Source organism: Nyctereutes procyonoides, unplaced genomic scaffold (genome assembly GCF_905146905.1).
Source record: "Nyctereutes procyonoides isolate TBG_1078 unplaced genomic scaffold, NYPRO_anot_genome, whole genome shotgun sequence".
NCBI classification, from domain to species: domain Eukaryota; kingdom Metazoa; phylum Chordata; class Mammalia; order Carnivora; family Canidae; genus Nyctereutes; species Nyctereutes procyonoides.
The window spans coordinates 13637348-13660217 of record NW_026575024.1 but is presented as its reverse complement, the minus strand read 5'-3'; the positions used below and the strand labels follow the sequence as shown (position 1 = coordinate 13660217).

Here is a 22870-nt window from a genome sequence, read left to right as displayed (position 1 = left end):
AATTGAGGCTCTGAATCTTGGTTTCAGCTCGGATTGTAATCCCAGGGCTGTAAGATCAAGCCCCACGTTGGGCCCCGCAATCAGCAGGGAGTCTACTTGAGATTCTCTCTCTCCCTCTTCCTCTGCCCCTTGCCCTGCTCATGTGCTCGCACTCTCTCTCTCTTTCTCAAATAAATAAATCTCTTTTAAAAATAAAATTGGAAGATTCACATAGAAATTCAGATTTCTGGGTTCTTTTGAAAAAATCAAAAGGTCTGGCCGTGAGGCACCCCCAGTCCCAACTGTCATCACTTGGCTGGAGCTGCATGGCAGCTGTCCCTTTAAATGGGGCAGGTGAGCTCCAGTTTGCCACAGACCCCACTACTCCCTGTTGCCTGAGGCCAAATATCAGTCATCATTACTCTCCTCTGCACGGTTGTTCCTCGCTAGGAAGAATCAAGAGGAAAGTTAAATATTTCTTGCAGCAGGAGTTGGAGAATGAAAGACAACAAAGCCATGTGTTTCACCTGGGCCATTCTGTTCATTCGTGTGAGCTGCTTGGTCTCTGTCAGTCTAGCTGTCTTGGGTGCCTCATTTACAGAATGAAGCCCAAACTCAGTGAGCCGCCTTCCAGACCCTCCCACAACCTCTCCCACCTCAGCTCTGAGATTCTCAAGTTTATATTTTAGGCTACAGCTCTGCAGTTGCACCAAGAAACTCTGGGCCTTGGTCTGCTGTTCCCTCTCTACCAGGAACGCTTTTCTCATTTGCCACTGATTTTCCCAGCAAAGGCTCACTCAGCCTTCGGGTCTTATCCTGGATGACTCCGCCTCCAGGAAGCTTTCCTTGACTGTGCTGCTTTAGTCGTCCCTCCTGTGTGTTTCCTTAGCACCCTGCACTTGTCCCTCTTGCAGCGTTTATCACTACATGTTTTATTACCTCATTACTTGTCTGTCTCCCCAATGAGACTGCAACTCCTCCAGTCCAGGGATGGTGACTGTGTTTTCACCCTCTAAATAGCCCTACTTTCTAGCACAGCATGTTAGATGTGCCCCATAATTAGCTGTCAAATCAATTCTCTTTCAGTTAAAAGTAACAGAAACCCAACATAAGCTGACAAGCAGAAAAACGAATTCATTGGCTTTTATAACCAAAATATTCAGGGATGGGTTGGCTTCAGGCACAGCTGAATCCAGGGGCTCAAGCAATGTCAGGAAAACTCGATTTTCTTTCATTTGCAGTGGCAAAAATTGCCCTCCAAGCAGCACGAGACCAACATCCTGCCAGTTCAGTAACCCCAGTGAATAGAGACTATCTTTTCCCCAGTAGTTCCAGCTAAGTCCCAGACAAAGCTGTCCTTGACCTGACTTAAACCAGTCACTCGGGGGTAGCTGGGTCAGCTGCCTCATAACTACACAGATAGGGTGTGATGAAACTCAGGCTCCCCAAAAACCACTTAAGATGCTGTTACCAGGGCAGCCCAGGTGGCTCAGCAGTTTAGTGCTGCCTTCAGCCCAGGGTGTGATCCTGGAGACCCGGGATCAAGTCCCACATCAGGCTCCCTGCATGGAGCCTGCTTCTCCCTCTGCCTATGTCTGTTTGCCCCTCTTCTCTTTCTCTTTCTTCTCTTCTCTTTCTCTTTCTCTTTCTCTTCCTCTGTATGTCTTTCATGAATAAATAAAATCTTAAAAAAAAAAAGATGCTGTTACCAGCAGGTGGGCTGGATGCTGAGCAGACAAGAACAGTGAACACTCACTTGTGTATGTTGTAAGCCACATGGAGGCCAAGAGCCTGTGTGGTCTTACCCAGCACATAATAGGTGCTCAATAAATAGTTGAGGATGAGGGGTGCCTGGGTGGCTCAGTTGCTGAGCACCTGTCTTTGGTTCAGGTCGTGAACCTGGGATCTTAGGATCCAGCCCTGCATCAGGCTGCCCACAGGGAGCCTGCTTCTCCCTCTGCCTATGTCTCTGCCTCTGTGTGTGTGTCTCTCATGAATAAATAAATACAATTTTTAAAAAGAAAATATTTGAGGGTGAAACATAATCTGGCCAGTTGCCAGGGCCCATGCCCTTAGATGTGGCCCTAAAGGGTCTGGTCCATTACCTCCATGCCATGCCCTCTTCTGGTACTCCTCCCCTCCCCCACTCTGTCCCAGCCACACTGTCCTCCTCGAAGGTACTCAGCTCTGCCAGACACATTCCTGCCTCAGGGCCTTTGAACACTCTATCTCAGATGCTCCTCCACCCACTTGGCTTCCTCCCTCTCCCCCTGAAAATCTACTCAGATGTCACCTTCTCAGCAAACACCTCCTTAACCATTCTCTGAAATTGCCGTACCTCCTACACAGCCCACATGCATGACGCAGATTCTTTGTCATATATTTTTTTCCTGTAGTATTTCCCACCACCAACCAGAAGTAGGAAATGTTCACTGCTCAACTCTAGACGGCACCACTTTCATGGTAGTCCATGTGAATGATGCCCCTAGAGTTATGCAGTGCACAACCTGTGCAGCCATACGTAGCATCCCTGCCATGAGACATACTACAAATCTTGCTTAATTCATTTATACGATTCTTGTGTTTGCTGACCCATCCCAATGCCTGGAACAGTGCCTGGCACATAAAAGACACTCATTAAATATTTGTGGTATAAATGAAAGGATGGATGAATGAATTTCTGTCACTCTCAACAATGCTGTACCTTGACAGCTAAGTTGAGGTGTGAGGGAAGAGGCGCCCCGTGTCCTGATGGATGTCCATGAGAACATTACCTCGGGACTGGGAGAAGCCTTAGTGACCTCTAGCTGAGAAAGGGCCCTTCTGTAGGCGCTGGGAGTCCAGCTGACAGTATGCTGAGTGCTCTGTCACCACGTAAGAGGGAATTGATTTTGCTACTCAGAGTGGTTGTTTGTTCTCTCCTACCCTCCTCTCATTCTTTAGGTTCCCCGGTGGCGGTGGGGGGTGATGGGACACTTAGCACTGTTTGTCATAGCACGACACACCCTCGGTGTTTGTAAGTCGTTTACGGCCTGTATCATCAGCTCAGGTCAAACTCCCTCACTTTCCTGATCCTCAACACAAAGAAACCTTTGGGCTGAGAAATGACGGTCCAAGCAGCCGGCATCAAGTCCTCTAGGGCTGAGTGACGGAGGGAGGAAGGGACAGGATCAGAGCAGACCCATCCTTGAGGCTGAGTTCCATCTGTTAGTACAGTGGGGATTCACGAGCCCCAGACCGTCATCTGTGAAATGGGTATAATAACAATCCCTACCTCCCCAGGTTCTTGGCTGCATAGGATGCCTTGGGTCATGAAGGCAGCCCAGGTGATCTATTTTGCTTGTAAATCAGATCATTTCATTCTTCTTGCTTGAAGCCAGTCTCTGATCTCCAGTCACATTTTGAATAAAGTTCAGACTCCTCCTTATGGCCTCATCTGATGATCCCACAGCTCTTGCCTCCCACTCCCACTTCCTTGCACGGCCTTCCTTGTGTTCTCCTGCACACAGACCTTGCTCCTGCCTCGTGGCCTTTGCACTTGCTGTTCCTGCTACCTAAGCATCCCGCGGCCAACTCCTTTGTTTCACTGGGGTCTTTGCTCAGGCGTCAGCTCCTCGGAGAGACCTTCCCTGCCCACTCCGCCTCTAGTAGCCTTCCCCCAAACACACACCGTCAATCAGTCCTGCTCTCTCTGTTTCTCTCACCCTCCAGCACATCTTCATGTTTCCTTTTCTTCAGAACACTTGTCACTAGGTGAAATGAAATGGTTTTTTAGTTTTGCATGGCCCTCCCCATGCTCCCCATGTGGGATCCATGCAGCAAGGGACTGTCACTGAGAGAAAAATGACAGGATAGCATAGTGCTCTAGAACAAGAGTTGGCAAATTCTATCCATCCCGTGGGCCAACGCTGGCCCCCCCCCCCTTTTTTTTTACATAAAGTTTTATTGGAACGTAGCCACACCCATCCATTTACATGTTGCCTGTGGCTGCTTGTGTCCTCCCACAGCAGAGTTGAGTAGTGACAGAGACCATATGGGCCACAGAGCCTAAAATACTTGCTATCTATCTGGCCCTTTATAGAAAAGTTCAATACCTGAGTGGTTCAGTGGTTGAGTGTCTGCCTTTGACTCAGGGTGTGATCCTGGAGTCCTGGGATCGAGTCCCACATCGGGCTCCCTGCAGGGAGCCTGCTTCTCCTCCCTCTACCTGTGTCTCTGCCTGTGTGTGTGTGTGTGTGTGTGTGTGTGTCTTATGAATAAATAAATAATCAAAAGAGGGAAGGGAAGGGAAGGGAAAAGTTCACCTGGTCTAGAAAAGTTCGCCTCTGGTCTAGACCACGGGCTCTTGAACCAGACTGCTCAAGTTCAAAGCCGGCTCTATTCCCTAGCCATATGACCTCAGACAAGTCCTTTTGCCTCCCTGTGCCTCAGTTTCCACCTCTGTAGCATAGGTGTAGTAGCATCAGGAACACCTCATAGCGTCACTAGGGGAGGATTCAGTGAGTTAGTACATGAGAAGGTGAACTGAGCCTGCTACATAGGAAACAATCTTCATAGAGTAAACGAAAAATATAATAAATAACAATAAATGGAGAAATACATGTCTTTTGAGAAACCGTGTCTGTAGAAGCACGTTGCTGGTTGTGTAAGGATGTCCTCTCTGCGGACAATATACTGAAGTCGCACGACCTCTGCTAACAATGAGAAGCTGAAGACTCCTGGCATTGAGGACACGTCGGTGCTGGGCGGGAGCAGTCGGCTCTTGGGCGGCAGGCCCTGTTCTGAAGGCTTGTGTGAACTTCCAGAAATGCCCTGGTCTCCCATGCCATCAGATGGCCCTTGGTCCTGGATGGTGGCTCACTCACCTTAGGGTGAACACCTCCCGGGGTCCGTCTGGAACTTTGCCAGTTTTAGCACTCAGAACCCCAAGTCCCAGGAAACCCCTCTGTTTGGGCAGATCAGGACAGTGGGCCCCCTGCTCCACATCCAGATCCAGTTATTTATGACTTTTTGCCTTTGAATTTGTGTCCTCAGAGAATGCTTTAAAACCTGCTCGGCATCTCCAGCCAAAAGAACAGTTCTCGAAGGATAAAAACAAAGAGTTGTTGCTGAAAACTTCTAAAGAGGAACCAGTTTAGACATCTTTGTTCTCTTAGATTTGAACATGATTTTAATCATTTGTAGTCAGTTTGGCTCTTTTGTGACTCAGTGGTGACGGGATCTATCCGACGGGTTTTTTGGTGACGTTCTTGTTAGTGCAAATAGACCCATTTGCTGAGCTAAGATCTTTTTTATTTTCCGTGTTCTCCTATGAAACTGCCAAAGAACCAAGTTGTTGTGTTTTTTTTTTTTTAACTTCACTGTTTAAGCATGTGAATCAAACCATTTTTTCTTTACAACCATCATTTTCTTGTCTTCCTCTTTTAAACAAGCTGATCTGTTTTCCAGGAGTTTCCAAGTAATTAAACCCAATTAAAATCATTAAATTCTTTCTTTTAATGACAACTTTATTATTAAAAGCAAACCACAAGGAGGAGATTTAACTGGCAAAGCCCTCCATTGTGTGCTAATCCGTCCCTAACCTCTGGCTGACACTTCCACGAGATAAACCCCACAGAATAGTGAGGCTGGTTTAATGAATAGCTTTAATTAATACTTTTCTTCCTTGTGGCAGGGTAATTATTTGTTCAGCTTGTAAACAGCTACTTGGCAGTGATTTTTTTTTGAAGGCCCAGTTGGCTTGCATGGTGTGATGGCTTTGATTGGTTTTGTGTGTTTGTGGGTTTTTTTTTTCCTTTAAAAGAGGAGGAGAGGCTCCAAAATAGGTGCAGAAGTGCATTGTCCCGAAGTTTGGGATGTCAGGGTGATCCACACAGAAGAAAAAGCAAGGTGAATGCAGGTGGCAGGCTGCCTGTATTTGTGAGAGCTGTCTCCGGAGTGGGCAAGTCTGCCTTTTGCAGCAAAAGTCTGCAAGCCCAGACAGAGTCCCCGCCAGACACAAGCCTGGCTAGCAGCGGTCTGGGTGCTAAAAAGAGGAAGAGTCTGGGACTGCAAAAGGCCAGGCCTAGCTCTCCACCCCACCCCCAACGCCCACCCCACCCCACCCCCCGACCCTGTCGCCCCTGGTCTTCCCTTCAAGTGACAGCTGGGAGGGTGGTGGAAGTGATGCTGGGTGTGGCCAGCGAGACCCCAGAGAAGTGATTCTGTGAATAAGAATGATGAGCCCACGGGGGGGGGGGGGGGGGAATGGTAGTGTACATGTCCCCCAGCCTGGCACCCATCTCAAGTGCTTTCTCTGTGTCCACTCTCTGACTCACCATCACTTTAGGCAGGTGCTGAGGTTCTCCCCACATCCCACAGACAGGAAACGGGCCCAGGGACGTGCCCAGAGTCACACACTTTGTAGGAGGCAGGGCAGATCCCAGGTGTGCCAGCAGGTGTCTGGCTGCAGCAGTGGTTCTCAACTACTGAGTCCCACTGCCCTTTGGGATAGGAAAGCAGCACCTTTTCGCTCAGCTGGTTGGGAGATTTAGGGGTTTTTTATTATTATTTAATTTAGCTCATCACTTAGGAAGCTAGTTTCATTAATAAGGTTACTCACTCTATAAATACAAAGTTGATTGACACTCAGGACTAAGCCTTTTCATTATTTTTGAATGATTTAGAGCTGTGGTTCTCTACCGAGGGTAATTTTGCCTCCTGGGTGCATGTAACAAAGTCTGGAGGCATTTCTGGTTGTCACAACTGGGTGAAGGGTGCTACAGGCCCCCAATGGGTAGAGGCCAGGGTTGCTCCCAGACCCCTGCAATGGACAGGAAGCCCCCACCACAAATAACGATCTGGCTCAAAATGTCAACAGTGCCAAGGATGAAAATCCCGACTTACGGAATCCTCAAATTTTTCATTCTAGAGATATTTTGTAAACACACAAAAGTCATTCTTTAGGGGACCTAATTAGTGGATTCATTTACATTGGTTTTAATTAGTTAACCATATTAATTATCTTAGCGATTTTGACTGTTGACCACACCACCAGAGGTTTTTCAGAAACACATGCAAGGTGCCAAGAGCTCTCAACCAAACATTAGCTATTGAAGAACTTTGCATGAGTCTATGAAGACCTCTTCCCAAATCCCCAGACATCTATTACACAAGTTTCTCTAAGAAAATGCCTCATGAGAGGCACGAAGCAGGGTTAACTCATTTCACCATCCGAGAAGCTTCGTGCTAAGAGAAGTATTCAGAAATCTCCAGGTGCCTGTTTAGAGCCACCAAGACTCCTCCGCCCTGGGAGCGGTCCAAGATGTGTCTGGAGCAGGAAAGATAAGCAAGCAGTCCAGGAGGACTTGCATGTGGGACTGGGTTGGCTCAGAGCCTGGAACTGGGTTAAACACTTAGGATGTCAGAATCCCAGCAGCGTGCAGCAAGGACCACGGACTTCCCCATCCTCGTGTCCAAGGACTGGCCGTCCGTAAGAGACACCGCATCACCTGGGAATCCGCGACCATGGGTCCTTGGGAGAACAGGACAGCATGCACACAGTTGGTTTTATTTAATTGTTGGTTGGTTGGCTTCTGAAAACTACTTTGGGGAGCACTACATTTAATGACCATTAACGGACCACTAATGAGGCCCTAAAGCTGGTGACCAAAATGAATCTTTCCGCAGCATACCTCCTTTTTGACTCCTCCAATGACATCCTAAAAAGTTATGGACTGCCAATAAGTGAGGGAAAAGGCTAGGGGCAAAGAAAGGATTCGGAACCCTTTAGGGGCGGCTCAAGCGATCTGATTTCCAATCTCAGCCAAGGTGTCTCGTTCCTGCAGCCTGGCCTTGGGGGTGGGGAGGAGGGCAGCCGAGAAATGAGGGATTTACTGGGGAACTTAGCTTTTCCATATCAAGTCCAGGAAATGAAAGGCACAAATGCTCAGAGGCAATAAGGGGAGATCCCTTCCCACCCCTGGGCTCTCCTTTTATCCTCTCTGAAGCCCAGCAGTTATTAGAAAGGCAAGCCAGCCTGAGACCTGAGGAAAGAGTCAGGGCTGCTTTGTACATGGCAGCTGCTTGTCATTTCTCCCAACTTTGCAAGTGTAATTTAATTAAACGAACCATTTATTTCATTAAAAGTAGACATCAACAGTTTTAAATCAGGCATTTACAAAAAGAAAAAGCTGAGTATAATCTGCCTTAAGCCTCTTTTCTGGAATAAGATACTTTATGCTATATTAGTTCCTATGAAGATGTAGTCCATGAGTAAAGTGGGTAAGACTTTGACTTTCTTAGATAGTCATGAGTTTGCAGCCCAGCTCTTCTGCTTATTAGCCTTGTGACCCTGGACAAGTCACTTCATTGCTTTGCATCTTGATTTATCTGTAAAACAGGGAAAAGATGATTTGAGGAGGAAATGTGGTAATCTATGTAAAAGCTCACATACACTCATACATTCACTGAAAAAAATACTTACCTGAGCACCTGCTGTTTACTGGGCTGTGTTCCAGGCTCAGCAGTAGCTCTCACAGAGCTTGCCTTCTGGCTGAGGGAGAGGCACCAAAAATCATAAATAAGAAATCTCATTTCAGATCGTGATAAATGCTATTGAAAACTGCAACAGGGGGGATCCCTGGGTGGCGCAGCGGTTTAGCGCCTGCCTTTGGCCCAGGGCACCATCCTGGAGACCCAGGATCGAGTCCCACGTCGGGCTCTCGGTGCATGGAGCCTGCTTCTCCCTCTGCCTGTGTCTCTGGCTCTCTCTCTCTCTGTGTGTGTGACTATCATAAATAAATAAAAATTAAAAAGAAAAGAAAAGAAAACTGCAACAGGGCAAGGGATGTAGAGTAAGCTGGTTGGCATCAGGATTACTTTAGATGGAATGATCAGAGAAGACTTACCCGGTACTGAAAGTAGGAACTGAATGTCATGAAGGAGCCAGCCATGAAAGCACCTGGGGAAAGGAAATTCCAGGCAGAGGGAACAGCAAGTGCAAAGGCCCTGAGGCAAGAGCAGGTTTGGCAAGTTCAGGGAGCAGAGAGGTGGGTTGGGGAGGAGAAGTAGATGGTGACCAATAAAAGATGTTAGCTTTACTCAGAGAGCCAGGGGAAGCTAGTGGATTTTAAATGAGGAAGAACAGCTCTGATTTTTGTCTTAAAAAGGGCACTCTGGCTGCCTCATAGACCCCAGATCTGGGGGAGACGGGAAGCCAACTATCTATATATGTAGCCCAACACACAGATGCACTTGAGCTCTTCCTCCCTCACATCTTCCTCTCCTGTTGAGGGACTAAAAGCCCCTTGGAAATAATGTAAAGCACTAAGCATGGGGTCCAGCACATAGCAGGCACTCAAAAACCAGGAGGGCTCTAATAATGAGTATTTGGAGGAAATGTCTCTTAATCCCTCACTTTTGAAGAAATTGGGAAACTGAGGTATAAGGACAAAGTGAAGTCCTGAGGCGGTCAGGTGCATTTGTGAACTGCAGCCACTTGGGCTCTGCTCCCTCCCACCCCCACCCAGAGAGTAGACTGCCACGAAACACATTGGGGGGACATAGCCAGGCCGGGCCCAGGGACCCAGAGGGCATCCCACAGGACCAGCCAAGAGACTTCTTGGCTTTGCACAGCATAGAAATCAAAACCGAGGCAGGAGGAAGTGAGAGCAGAGTTTACTGTAGTGCAAGTGGTAGAGTATAGTGGACAGAGTGTCTGAGAGACTCCGAAAAGGAGAAGTGAGTGTCCCCGCCGCTTGGGGTTTGGGGTTTGCATTGGAAAGGGCTCCAGGGTAGATGTTCCTCCGGGAATCCGGGGTAGGGTCCCATCTAAGGTGAGAGTCAGGTGAACAACAGGTTCACCTTCATAAACCACCGAAGGCAGGGGTGTTAATGCCAGTGTCTACTGAGGTGTGTTCGAAGCCAGTGTCCTCGAGCTCGGGATCCAGCTCTTAGTTGTTATCAGGTGTTTGGGGGCCTAGGAGGAAACTTAGAGAATGATTCACTTTTCAGGCTTCCCCGCTGGGACAGGGACGTGGCTTCTTTGGTTTACTCAGATGCCAGGTGAGACGTACAGCATGAGTACGTGGGGCCTAGCAGAGACACAGCAGATGGAGCCTTTCTAAAGTGGAGTCTCTTCTGCTTCCCTATCTCAGTAGGGGATAGTCAACAGAGTGGTTCCACTTGGCATCAGAATGTGAGTCACTACTTTGGCTGCCAGATTTTCCTAAAGCAGATTTCAACTTGATCACCCCATCCAAAAACCCTTTTTTGTTTATTTTTTAATTTTTCTTCAAAGCCTCTTTTAAAATAAATAACTTAAAATGCCTCGTTTACTACCCTAAAATGAAAAATCTAAATAATACAGCCCACCCATGACTCACTAGTTTAAAAAAAAAAAAGGAATATAACATTGCAAATGTAACATAATGAAAAGAGATTTTTTTTAAGACTTTATGTATTTCAGTATGTGCCTGAGCACAATAGAAAACACAGTGAAGGAACCTGATACATGTACCTGCTTCTTTCTCATTTAAAAGATTTGCCTTGGGGATGCCTGGGTGGCTCAGCGGGTTAGCGCCTGCCTTCGGCCCAGGGTGTGATCCTGGAGTCCCGGAATCGAGTCCCACATCGGGCTCCCTGCCATTTATGTCATGATAACAAGTTTGTTTCTAAACTGCATGCATTTGAGTTTTAAAAAATTCAAATGGAGCCTGCTTCTCCCTCTGCCTGTGTCTCTGCCTCTCTCTCTCTCTGTCTCTCTCTGTCTCTCATGAATAAATACATAAAATCTTAAAAAATAATAATAAAAGATTTGCCTTAAGAGAGGAAAATCAGGAGCCATTCTGTACAACTAGAAGAACTGGATTTTTATGGAGGCTCTATTACGTTGGCCTAATTGGTTAAATCATTGGCCATTGGTGATTGAGCTCAACCTCCAGCCCCCTCCCTTCTCCCCAGAGGTCAGGAGTGGGGCTGAAAGTTCCAGCCCTCTAATCCTTTGTTGGTTTCCCTGGCAATCAGCCCCCATCTTTAGGAGCTTTCCAAGAGTCACCTCATTAACGTAAACTCACTGTGGTCCAAGGGACTGGTTCTGAATAACAAGACACCCAGTTCATCCTTAGTGCTCTCATCACTTAGGAAACTCCAGGGTTTTAGGAGCTCTGTGCCAGGAAAGGGGAGAAAAACCAAATACATGTTTCCTATTATAAATCACAATCCCTATCACACACTCCCAAATACCACTACTTCATCCCACCCCTGCCTCCTCCCCAGCCAATTTTTATGACCACGAAAACCGCCAAACTACTCTCTAGGAGGATGTGCCACCTCTGCTGAGAACCACTGCCTTAAAACCTGGTACAGGAGATGATGGACCCAGAATAGCAGCGTTTTGTGATTGTGTCATTGCATGATGTGGAAGCAGGCCAGTGGCCCCTGAAAGATGGCCACATCCCAGTCTCCAGGACCTGTGACTTCCTGCCGCCTTCTATGGCAGATGTGATTCAGTGGCCCCCGTGTCATCACAAGGGTCCTCACAAGAGGGAGGAAGGAGATTGGAGCACATGGTAGAAGATACGAGAACAGAAGGAAGAATTGAAGTGGCAGTAGAGAAGGCAGGTGGCGTCTAGTAGCTGGAAAACGTGGTCACAGGGACCTAACAGATCTGCCTATCTTTGGTAACGAGAGTGGAACGGATTTGCCATTTACGTACGCCACGATAACAAGTTTGTTTCTAACCTGCATGCATTTGAGCTGAATTAAAGGAAAATGTTAAATTAGCACAGTTGCCCTGCAGTGGGACAGAACTTCCAAAGGTGTAATGAGTATGACCGTGGTCTAGAAAATACCAGGTTAAACTACTGCACGGGAATTTCCAAGCAGGGAAAGCTTTCTAATGGAAGCTTCTGAACCCTGCTGCTTTTTGCTAATAATACCTAAGCACCAGGAGCAGGTCACAGCACATGCATTATCCTACAAGATTCCTGGGAGGGACTCACTGACTGTATTCAAATGAAGAAACTGAGGCCCAAGGAGTGTGAACATCTCATGCAGGGTCACCTACCTCAGGAATGGCAGCCCCCAGGATTTGAACTCGGGTCCCTCTAACTCCATGGCTGATGCTCCTGGCAATTTTTGCTTCTCGGAGCTCCTTGCCTTTGGCCACTTGCATGCACATCTTGTGAGGCGGAGATAATTTGTGGTGGCCGTTCACAGGGAGCCATTTGCCTCACTAGGCAGTGCTTGTGTGAGATTGATGCTCTAAGACCAGATAATAACTCAGATCTTGACTTATATCACCTTGGGGAGGGGCTGTCAAGGGGTGTCATCCAAAGACAAGACATCCAGTCTTTCTAAAGTGCTGCCTGGCAAAACTTGGTCGTTGTTCAGATGTATAGAATCACTGGAGCTTGCCCATTGGACATTGGCAATGTCGGGAACTCCCTTTTTTTTGCACAGACATGGGGAGATGGCAAGCAGAGTCAAGAATTTTAGATTATAAGTGACAAAAATTCAACACACATTAGTTTAAGCCAAAAAGGAAACTTTATCTGTTCGTGTAACCAATTATGACCAGAAACAGACTTCAGGAACAGTGGGATCCAGTCCCCAAATAATTTTGTATGAAGCTATGTGCATTGTCAGGGGAGCCCTGCCAGTGTGGTGGCAGAGATGGCTGCTAGCATCCTCCAGCCTCGGGTCGACTGCTCAGCCACCCCAGGAGTAAGAAGGGGCCGCTTTCCCAGTAGCTAATGTCCTAGAGCCAGTTCTCATGGTTTCCCATTGGCCACATGACCGTCCCTGAACCAGTCACTCTGGTTCTGGCCAGTCCTAGGCTATGAAATCCTCCTGGGAGGCCAATAATGGGTATTATTTTTACTAAAAATTAATAATTGCTTATTTACAGACTTGACAGTTCATTCGCAGAGAGATTAGGTATCTCCATAATATCATACTGCTGCCCTATTTCTTCAAAGTGTCTAATGAAGACCCTGTGTTGGGGACCCCCAGGACCACCCTCAGGCATGATGAGCTGCTAGAAGGACCCGGATTCGGAAAAGCTATTATATTCACAGTTACAGGTTGTTACAGTGAAAGGACATGGTTAAAATCAACAAAGGGAGGGATGCGTGGGTGGCTCAGCAGTGGAGCGTCTACCTTCGGCCCAGGGCATGATCCTGGAGTCCCAGGATCGAGTCCCACGTCGGGCTCCCTATAGGGAGCCTGCTTCTCCCTCTTCCTGTGTCTCTGCCTCTCTCTCTCTCTCTCTCTTTCTCTCTCTCTCTCTCTTCCTCTCTCTCTCTGTCTCTTAGGAATAAAATCTTTTCTAAATAGATAGATGATAGATAATAGATAGATAGATAGATAGATAGATAGATAGATAGATAGATAGATGATAGATAGATAAAATCAGCAAAGGGAAAAGGCAGATGGAATAAGATGCAAGAGAAAGTAGATCCCAGATGTTCCACTGAATTATGCTGGCAGGGGATGTGACAAGTCATGCCAAGTGTTGCCAGCCAGTGAAGCTCACCTGAGCCCTGGTGTCCAGCTCTTATTGGGGTCCATGCTGTAAGCGTCCGGCACCTCAGCCTCTCAGACTCCAGCACCCCAGAACACCCCAGAACAACAACAGGCACTCACCACTGTTAGCATCAACTAGGATTGCACCACCCAAGGATTCGGAGCTCATCTACCAGGAGCCAACCAGGGGCCAGGCTTGAAGATGGACCTTCTTAGGAAGGCGCAAAGTTTCAGCAGCCCAGGCCTGTCGCGTTAACCCTTTCCTGCGCAGACAGCCTCCAGATCTTCATGGCAGGGACCCCACGGGAAACCAACTAAAATGGCTCAGCTCAGGGGAGACCACCAGATACTAGGCCTGGTACATCTGGATATTCCAGGGGAGACATTACACTTCTTTCCAGTCATGCAGCCGAACCATGGAAGGCAAACACTTCCTCAGAGCAAAGGTGCTGTCACAGGCAGCATGACATAACCAGAGGATTATGGAATCTGATGTCAGATCAGACCTGAGTTCTGGTCACAAAGCTGCCTCTGGAAGAAATGGCATTTTAGACTTAGGCTAGGCTCTGTAGTGACTGTCAACTCTGCCATTGTAGCACAAAAGCAGCCATAAACATTAAGTGAACAAATGGCCATTGCTGTGTTCCAATAAAACTTTATTTACAAAAACAGACAGTGGGCCACAGATTCTCTAGTATTTCTCCCATTCTTTTTTTTTTTCTTTTTTAATGCTGGCCACTAAAGTGAACTTTCACTAACAAGATGATAACCAGCCCTTTGAAAAACCCATTTGATCTTTATAATAACCCTGTGAGGTGAGTCACCCCATTTTACAGGTGACAAACTGAGGCACACAGAAGTTGCGTAGCTTGTACAGGGTCATCTAGTTGGTAAGAGGTGGAACTGGCCTTGGTCATAAGCAGTCTGGCTGGGAACCCACTCTCCTAACATCTACTCCAAAGTGCTCAGAGATTAGCTGTAAATATTATTACTCAGCTGCAAAAGTACCCAAAGGACCACAGTCACCTAAGGTTTCAGGACAAGATTAGGGTGTGTCTGCCTTTTGTTCAAAGGGTTTTTGTGAAGTTTAATAAATAGTGTGTGGATCTCACTTCTTTGAAACACTCATTGGAACCATCTACGACCAAAGAACAACATGCTTAAAACAGAAAACATAGTAAACTCAGAGAAGGAATTCTATAGCCGGCAGGTGCAGTTGTGATTCATTTAAACAACTTTATGGTAAAAACTTGGACTCGGGTGCACCTGGGTGGCTCAGTCAGCTAAGTATCTGCATTTGGCTCAGGTCATGATCTTGGGGTCCTGAGATCGAGCCCTATGTTGGGTTCCCCGCTCTGCAGAGCATCTCTTCTCCCTCTCCCTCTTCCTGTCCCATTGCTTGTGCACTGTCTTGCTCTCTGTCTCTCTGACAAATAAATAAAATCTCAAAAAAAAAAAATACTTGGACTCCTTTGAAATGAAAATGTTACCTCCTGATCCATAAGGATTGGGAAGTAGACCTCCAAGAATAGGGCTTAAAATGGGGAGGAGCTTGTAAATTTGGGCACGATGGAGACACTTGGTAGTAAACAGCCGCTGTCATCTTAACGAACCTGAGTAACTTTTGTGTTCAGAATTGGAAAACCTCCCAGAATCCATATGCTGTTTTCTTCGTTCGCGTTGGTTTGACATCGGATTAAACTCCTTTTAGGAAAGACTTTCTTGTTCATGTTCTTACCATATCCCATCCATCTGGGAAACACAACCACACATCACAACTGACTTACTGATCCATGAGGCAGATCTGAGAGTGGCCCTTGTGGAGGAAGGCCCCGCCATCCTCCTCTCGTTAGAGATCTTCACCAAGAATGTGTAATAATTAGGCCGCACACTTGCAGCAGGGTCCACAGCATCCCCCCTGGGGCCGAGTGCTAAGGCTTGGAGCCTCCTAAACGAATGTGCACACACAGCACAGCTCACCATGTCAAATGTGAACCCTGAGAAATCTCATAGATCGTTAGACGCATTTAAAAAAAAAACCTGTAGTGCCTTTCATTTATCCCTTCACGGAGAAAAAACCACCCCCAAACTCTCGAGTCAAAGATGATGTTCCGTCCACCCAACCCCACCAGCCCCCAGCACGACCCTTTGATGGACAAGTTACAGATTGAAACCTGTTTTGGAAAAAAAAAATTCTTTTTCAGTTCTCCCGTCTGACTTATATTGATCATTTTTAAAAACAATCTTTCCCTGCTGTTGCTTATTTAGGAAATTAACCTAAGCAAGCTGATTTTTTTTTTAATCCAAAGAGTGTGTCGTGATTAAGAAGTGGTGTTCATAAAGTACCATCGGATGTGGGGGTTTCTGCTGGGTTTACAGAAACAGGTTCTTTGCATCAGGGTTCGAGGAAGTGGGATGGGAAGTGGGATTTTGACAACGACCAGTACTTGGGGAGGGCTTGCTACATACCAGAGTAGGTGTCCCCATAAACCTCACCATAGTCTTGGGCAGTAGAAGGGTCAGAAAGGTTTGAGTGGGTCGGTGGCCTGTTTTTAGCTGAAGAGCATGGCATGAAGTCTTCCCTATTCTAGGCTTTATTTGACAGGGAGACGTGTTAGACAGGGGATCCCCCTCTGAGCCGCAGAGTGACTACAGCCAACAGGACCAAGGTGGCATGTTTATGGAATATATTAGGAACATATTCAGCAGGCAACACAATACAGAACTGGTGGCTTTCATCCTGCCCTCGCTCTGGATGTGTTTCACATTAATTAATGCTGAGTCTCCACCAATTTTTTTTTTTCTTAGTTTCTCAGTCTTTGCAATCCTGGAAAAACATTTTCTACTTGGATAAAGTGGTCTGGCTCAGGGTCACACTCTGTGTTGCTTAACTCCTGGGACAGTTGTGCTTTTCTTGGGCTATTCCAGACTTTTCCACCTCTCTACAGCTAATTTTTATCAAATTCCTTGAAAAGAGGTCCCACCTGTTTTCAGAACAGTCCACAGGCAGCATGCAAGCAGATTTTAGGAAAACCTGAAACAATACGAATTCTCAAGGAGTAGATGGGCATTCTAAAGGCTCTCCTCAGAAACATCTGGACGTCTTTAAAGTTTTGTTTTAATTTTTTTAAAGATTTTATCTTTAAGTAATCTCTACACCCAACCTGGGGCTCAAACACATAACCCCGAGACCAAGAGTCTCATGCCCCACCAACTGAGCCAGCCAGGCACCTCAAAATTTTGTTTTAATTTTTAATTATAAGTATGTGAATCCCTTCTCCTTCAAAACATTTTAGAATATTCCAGCTCGTGCAAAAGTTCACTTTCATCCTTACTTCTAATTCCTGTTCCCTCCTCTCTGCCCTTCCAGGAATAATTATTGTTCTGACTCTGGGTATATCCTTTCAGATATTTATAAATATACAAGTGCCTATGGAAAGTACATGGTAACATTTTATATGTTTCTAGTAAATGCCAATAACATGCAGTATATAACTTTCGGAAAACTTACTTTCACTCAATATTATTTTTTTGATATGTCCATGTTAATATGTGGAGATGTGGTTCATTTCTTTCAACTGAATTTAGTTTTCCACCGAGTGAATATACTACATCTTGTTTCTCTAGTAACCTTTGGCTGGACAGCTAAATTGTTCAGTCTTTGTTATTTACAAACAATTCTGTGACGAACGTCTTTTTACATGTCCCTTGTTCATATATATGGGTTTTTCCCTAGGGTAGATAATGGGAAGTGGATTTAGTAAGTATATTCCCTTCTTTTTTGAATTTAGGTCTTTTTCATCCAGGAAATATGTGCGTAGAGTTTAAAACTCACATGGTTCAACAAAGGAAAGTGTTAAGAGAAATAGCCGTTCCCAGTGGACCCCACGCCCACCCTTTCTTTCTGCCTACAGGCAACAACTTTCAACCCTTCCAGATTCTTTTGATACTTACCTCCAAATTTCTAAGTAACCTGCTTATGTTATTACTTCTTGATTTTTCTTTCCACATTAGGCATGCTCCCCAGCTTCCCAAACTAGAAGATGAGAATTTAGCTCTCTTTCCTCACCCTGGCTCCCATCACACACACACAGACTTCCTCCCCACATCCTGCCAGTATCGATAAGACGTAATTTCAGCTGTATCAATACTGAGTATTTGCTTTCTTCTCACTATACAAAATACTTTTCACAGACAGACCATTCCATATGCGATAATTACTTTTCCTGTTTTATGTGCGGCCTGGGAGTTGACATTTTTCTACATAAATCCTTTCAGCGAACGAATGTGGAGGGCAGCTTCTTGCATCTCGTCTAACGTGCAGAGGGCTGCTCATCCGTGGTTAGGTGCATGGCCTTGCCAAGAAGGAACAGGCAATCATGCAGGGGTGAGGTGGTTGAGGGGTGACTAATGTATGGAAACACCCCCCAAAACCCTCTCCCGGGTCACACACCAATTCCCCGGTTGCCCCTGAAACGTTTGTTTTCCTCATTTTTTCTTCATTTTTTGCTGAGTACTCTACCCTCCTGCCTTCCAGCCAGGACCCGGAATGCTAAGCTTTGGCTTTGGGGGCCCTAATGAGGTGTTGCACCTAATGACTGTGTTCCTGGGCTTGATTCTCCACAGTTGTGTGTGTGTGTGAAGCTGAGATCACCAGCTACATTTTTTCCCCATTTTTTTTAAGGGTCGAGAAGGGTTTATGTCATTAATTATTTATTTTTACAATAGAAATAAGACAGCCTCCTGAAAAATTCAAAGAGGAGAAGACGTGTATGGAGTGACAGTACAAGGTCCCCTTCGTGCCTCCTGCCACCCCAGCCCCTCCAGGTCCTCCTCACAAGCAGTGCTGCTGGTGCCACATGACCCGGTCCAATCCCAGCACTCACTAGCTGCAGGGCCTTGAGCAAGTTACCTAACAGTTTTCTCATCTGTAAAATGAGAAAATATTAATACTCAGCTTGTAAGTCTTTGTGGGAATTAAATGAATTAATGAGTTAATTTGTAAAGCGGCACAGAGAAAGCACTTAATAGATATTAACTAGGAATATTACTAAATGTTGTGTATCCTCTTAGACCAATGGTTCATAACCTTGGCTACCTCATAACCTTGAAATCAGGTGGGTGGGCAGCTTTCAACACTCCTAAAGCCTGGACCCCATGCTCAGAAATTCTGATTTTACTGGCCTGGAGAGAGCCTGAGCATCAGGATTTTTCCATGCTCCCAGTCATTACAGTGTACACTGAGAATTGAGAACCATCGAACCATGTGTATCAGTTAGGATAGGTGAGGTTATGCTGCAGTAACAAGCATCCCCCAGATGTCATCTACTTCTCTTTTATGGTACTTGCCCATTCTGATCTGTTGCAGCTCTGACCCCCACTATCTTTTCTCTGGAACATTTAGTCTTGTGAGGTGAGAAGAGAGAGCGTGACCAAGCATGCACTTAACCTTAAAGCTTCAAACCAGCAATGAAACATAACTTCTGCTCACATATCATTAGCCAACACAAGTCCGATGGTCACATCTGAGTTCAACAGGGAGGGTGTATATTAGGAGTTGCCAGACATTTCCTGCATGGGGCCAGATAGTAAATATCTTAGGCCTTGCAGGATATACAGTCTCTGTGGCTCCTGCTCACCTCTGCCTTCAAAGCACAAAAGCAACCATGGATAATACACTGTTTAAAAATGTTGAAAGTTAGGGCGCCTGGGTGGCTGGGTTGGTTGAGTTGTCTAACTCTTGATTTCAGCTCAGGTCATGACCTCAGGGTCACGGGATCAAGTCCCGCGTTGGGCTCCATGCTGGATGTAGGAGCCTGCTAAAGTTCCTCTCTCCCTCTACCCTTCCCCCTACTTGCATGCACATCTCTGTATCTCTCTAAAAAAAAAAATGTAAAAAGTCATGTCTAGCTCATGAGCCATACACAGGCAACAGGTCAGGTTGGGCCCATGGGTGTAGTGTGCCAATCCCTGGTGTGGATCATCCTCCTACAAGGAGCTCTCTAGGAAGGGACCCCAAATATGGGTGAACTGTCATGCAGTCTACCACAGCATGTGTGTAAGAGAGAAGGAGAGAGAAGGGACCCTTTCATTGCACAGTTGGGTTTCACACATTCTCCTGTGGTACAACTTGCTTTTGTTACTTAATGTCTTGGTGGTAGTTTCACATCAGTAACTCTAACATGACTTGACTTTTTTAATGGCAGCCTAGTATTCCGCACTATGGATGGACCATGATGGGGTTTTATTTGTGTGCTTGTTTTTATAATTAATTTTCTGTGGTGAGATAACAGTGTTATTGCATGTACCAGGAGGAGTAAGACAGCATCCAGACAGAGATTGTAATAAAGAGAGAACCAACATGTCAGCTCTCCCAGTGGGTTTTACATAGTCCAAGCTGCTTCCCTGCAGCCTTCCAGGCCTCCGTGGAAGCAGAAAGGCTGGGACGGACTCCCCTTTATTGCTGCCATTCCTGGATCTGGCAATGCTGAGCACAGCTACAGTTGCAGGGGCATTTGGGGGAGACTGCAGTACTAAAGAGGGCAAATAGAAACCGGGAACATCTAGAAATATGATCTTAGAGGCCGTCTGGCATCATCACCCTGACCCCACGGGGAGACACAGCCTAGGCCACATGTGAGCCCATCAGGAATGACCGTGGCTGCCTTTCAGCAAGGGTGGGGGTTAAAAGAAAGAAGCCTGGCTGACAGGTGACTCTGTCCTTTCTTTCTGCCAGGACACCACGACGTCAGTGCGCATCGGCCTGATGATGGAGGAAATGATCTTCAACCTTGCAGATACGCATCTGTTCTTCAACGACCTGGAGGTTTGGCATTCCCCTCCCATTCCGTGTCGTAGTCACTGTGTTTAATGACCTGTGTCTGGTTCAGGGGAAGAGACACTGCCTTTTCTCTTTGCTGGCTTTCCTTTTTCCTTTGGAGGCTAGAAACTTCTGCTGACAACCCCCAAGAGGGCACAAAACCGTGGCCAGGACAGTTTATTGAAAACACACTTGGCCAGCGGATCTCTCCGGCTTCCCAGTGCAGCCAGTGGTCTTCTCTCCACTCCGGCGGTGATGTCCACTGGCAGTTGCGCTAATCCAATAAGGGCTGTGTCGTCTCTTCCTCCTGAAATTTGCTGTTTAATAAGTTTATTAAGGCAAATTAGTACAGATCCTCCTGGGTCAGTAATAATTAGCAGTGGGCCAGGATGGAAGCTTTTAAAAACAATTTACATTCCCCTGAAAACATGTTTTACGAAGAGAGAGAGCAAACAGAGGGACTGTGCTTACTTAGCATCTGCTCCCATGCCCCGAAGCAAGTGGCAAAAGAGATAGGAGAGAGGGGGAGGGCAGCGTCAGAAATCAATTTAATTCCTCTGTTTATACCCAGCCTGTGGCAGGAAGATTTGAGAAGAATTTGAAATGGAAACCATATTTAAAATTGAACTGTTAAAGCAAGGCAAAGGAATAGAAAGCTAAGTAACAAATGAGGGTAAGGCCCTGGACCAAAAAATCTAGCTGGGGCCAACTGCTGCAGTGAAGCTGAGAGTTCATCCCTGAGCTCCCTGGTAGCCAAAGCAAGGAGGGAAATACAATGCGTGACTTACCTCTGATGAAGAACAAGCAGCTTTCTCCAAGGTGAAGAAGGCATTTTGGGGTTGATAAGAGGATTAATGTGGGGATCTTCTGGCTTTGTAAATTGTATTTGCATTCTTGGTTTACCTGATTGAAAAATGAAGGTCACCTAAATCATACTGCGTATGAAAGAACACTCCTGTTGATCTTAGCAGGCCTATTTTTCTTCTGGAATCAAAAGTTCCTGGAACTAGCCTATGAAGTAGAAATATGAAGGCTATGAATTCAGATCTGGCTTGATTGGCCCGAGTGTGACTAATATTTATTAGGAAAGGATACAGGTTTTCCCTTCTGGTCTGAGGTCCTAGAATTCCAGAGGAGGACACCCTTGCTGAAATGGTCAGTCTTGTGATCTTTCCAGCCTGGGCAACCCATTTGGGCCTCAGCCCTCCTATCTGTGAACTGGAATTGTTCTCTGCCCAACATCTGTTTCAAAGAGAGGATCTTTTTTGTGGTTTGTTTGTATTTATTATTTTTTAATTTAAATTCAATTAATTAATTTATAATGTATTATTGGCTTCAGAGTTAGAGGTCGGTGATTCATCAGTCTTCTATAACACCTGGTGCTCATCACATCACATGCTGTCCTTAATGCCCGTCACCCAGTTACCCTATCCCCCCCCTCTCCTCCAGCAACCCTCAGTTTGCTTCCTATGATTAAGAGTCTCTTGTGGTTTTGTTTCCCTCTCTGATTTCATCTTATTTTTCCCTCCCTTCCCCTATGATCCTCTGTTTTGTTTCTTAAATTCCACATATGAGTGAGATCATATGATAATTGTCTTTCTCTGATGAACCTATTTCGCTTAGCATAATACTCTCTAGTTCCATCCATGTCATTGCAAATGGCAAGATATCGTTGTTGTTTTTTTTTTTGATGTCGTTGTTTTTGATGGCTGAGCAGTATTCCATTGTACATATGTGCTGCATCTTCTTTATCCTTTCACTGTCGGTGGACATCTGGGCTCTTTCCATTGTTTGGCTATTGAGGGCATTGCTGCTATAAACACTGGGGTGCAGGTGCCCCTTCGGATCACTACATTTGTATCTTTGGAGTAAATACCCAGTAGAGCAATTGCTGGGTCATGGGGCAGCTCTATTCTCAACTTTCTGAGGAATCAAAGAGAGGATCTATGTAGAACCTCATTGATGACAAAAGAGAACATGGGCGAATCGGGTGGTTCCATGAGTATCCAGCCCAGGACTGTCCCTCAGCCAGATGCAACACGCAGGCCCCCTTCACGATGACCTCTCATGTCTTGGAGAAAAAGAAGGAGGAGAGAGGGAGAGAACTAATGAGCAAAACAACAAAACAAGGCTACTGAATTCAGCAAGCATTTCTGGGGCCTAATGTCATAAAGAGTCAGTTGATTGCAAATAATAAACCCCAAAAGGTTTTAAGAAATAAAAGGAAATTATTGGCTAGTTGTAAAAGTCCAGGGTAGATTCAGTCTCTCGAGATCTCCTCCTTAGAATGTTGGCTCCATGAGGACAGGAACCACAGCTGCGTCACTTTCAATCCCCAGGGCCTCATCAGGAAACAGCCAAACTAATCCATAAATGAGAAAGTTCATTTAATGAAAAGGTCAGGAAGAAAATAAAACAGTGAGATGTGATAGTAGTGATGGGGGAAAAGGGGTAGATGGGGATCATCATTCTCGAGGGAGGCAGGGAAGGCCTCTCGAGGAAGTGACACTTGAGCCAAGGCCTGAATGATAACAGAAGCCAGCTAGGTGAAAATCTAGAAAGGTG

The 22870-nt window shown here is 46.1% G+C and overlaps 1 protein-coding gene across 2 annotated transcripts in view; it reads left to right on the top strand.

Moving 5' to 3' along the window:
• EYA2 (EYA transcriptional coactivator and phosphatase 2) overlaps positions 1–22870 on the top strand; it is a 266542-nt gene that overhangs the window by 197230 nt on the left and 46442 nt on the right. For both annotated transcript variants that reach the window (XM_055306442.1, XM_055306433.1), the window contains one exon: positions 20222–20311. In XM_055306442.1, the coding sequence (XP_055162417.1) occupies positions 20222–20311 (90 nt within the window). The remainder of the gene's footprint in view (positions 1–20221; positions 20312–22870) is intronic.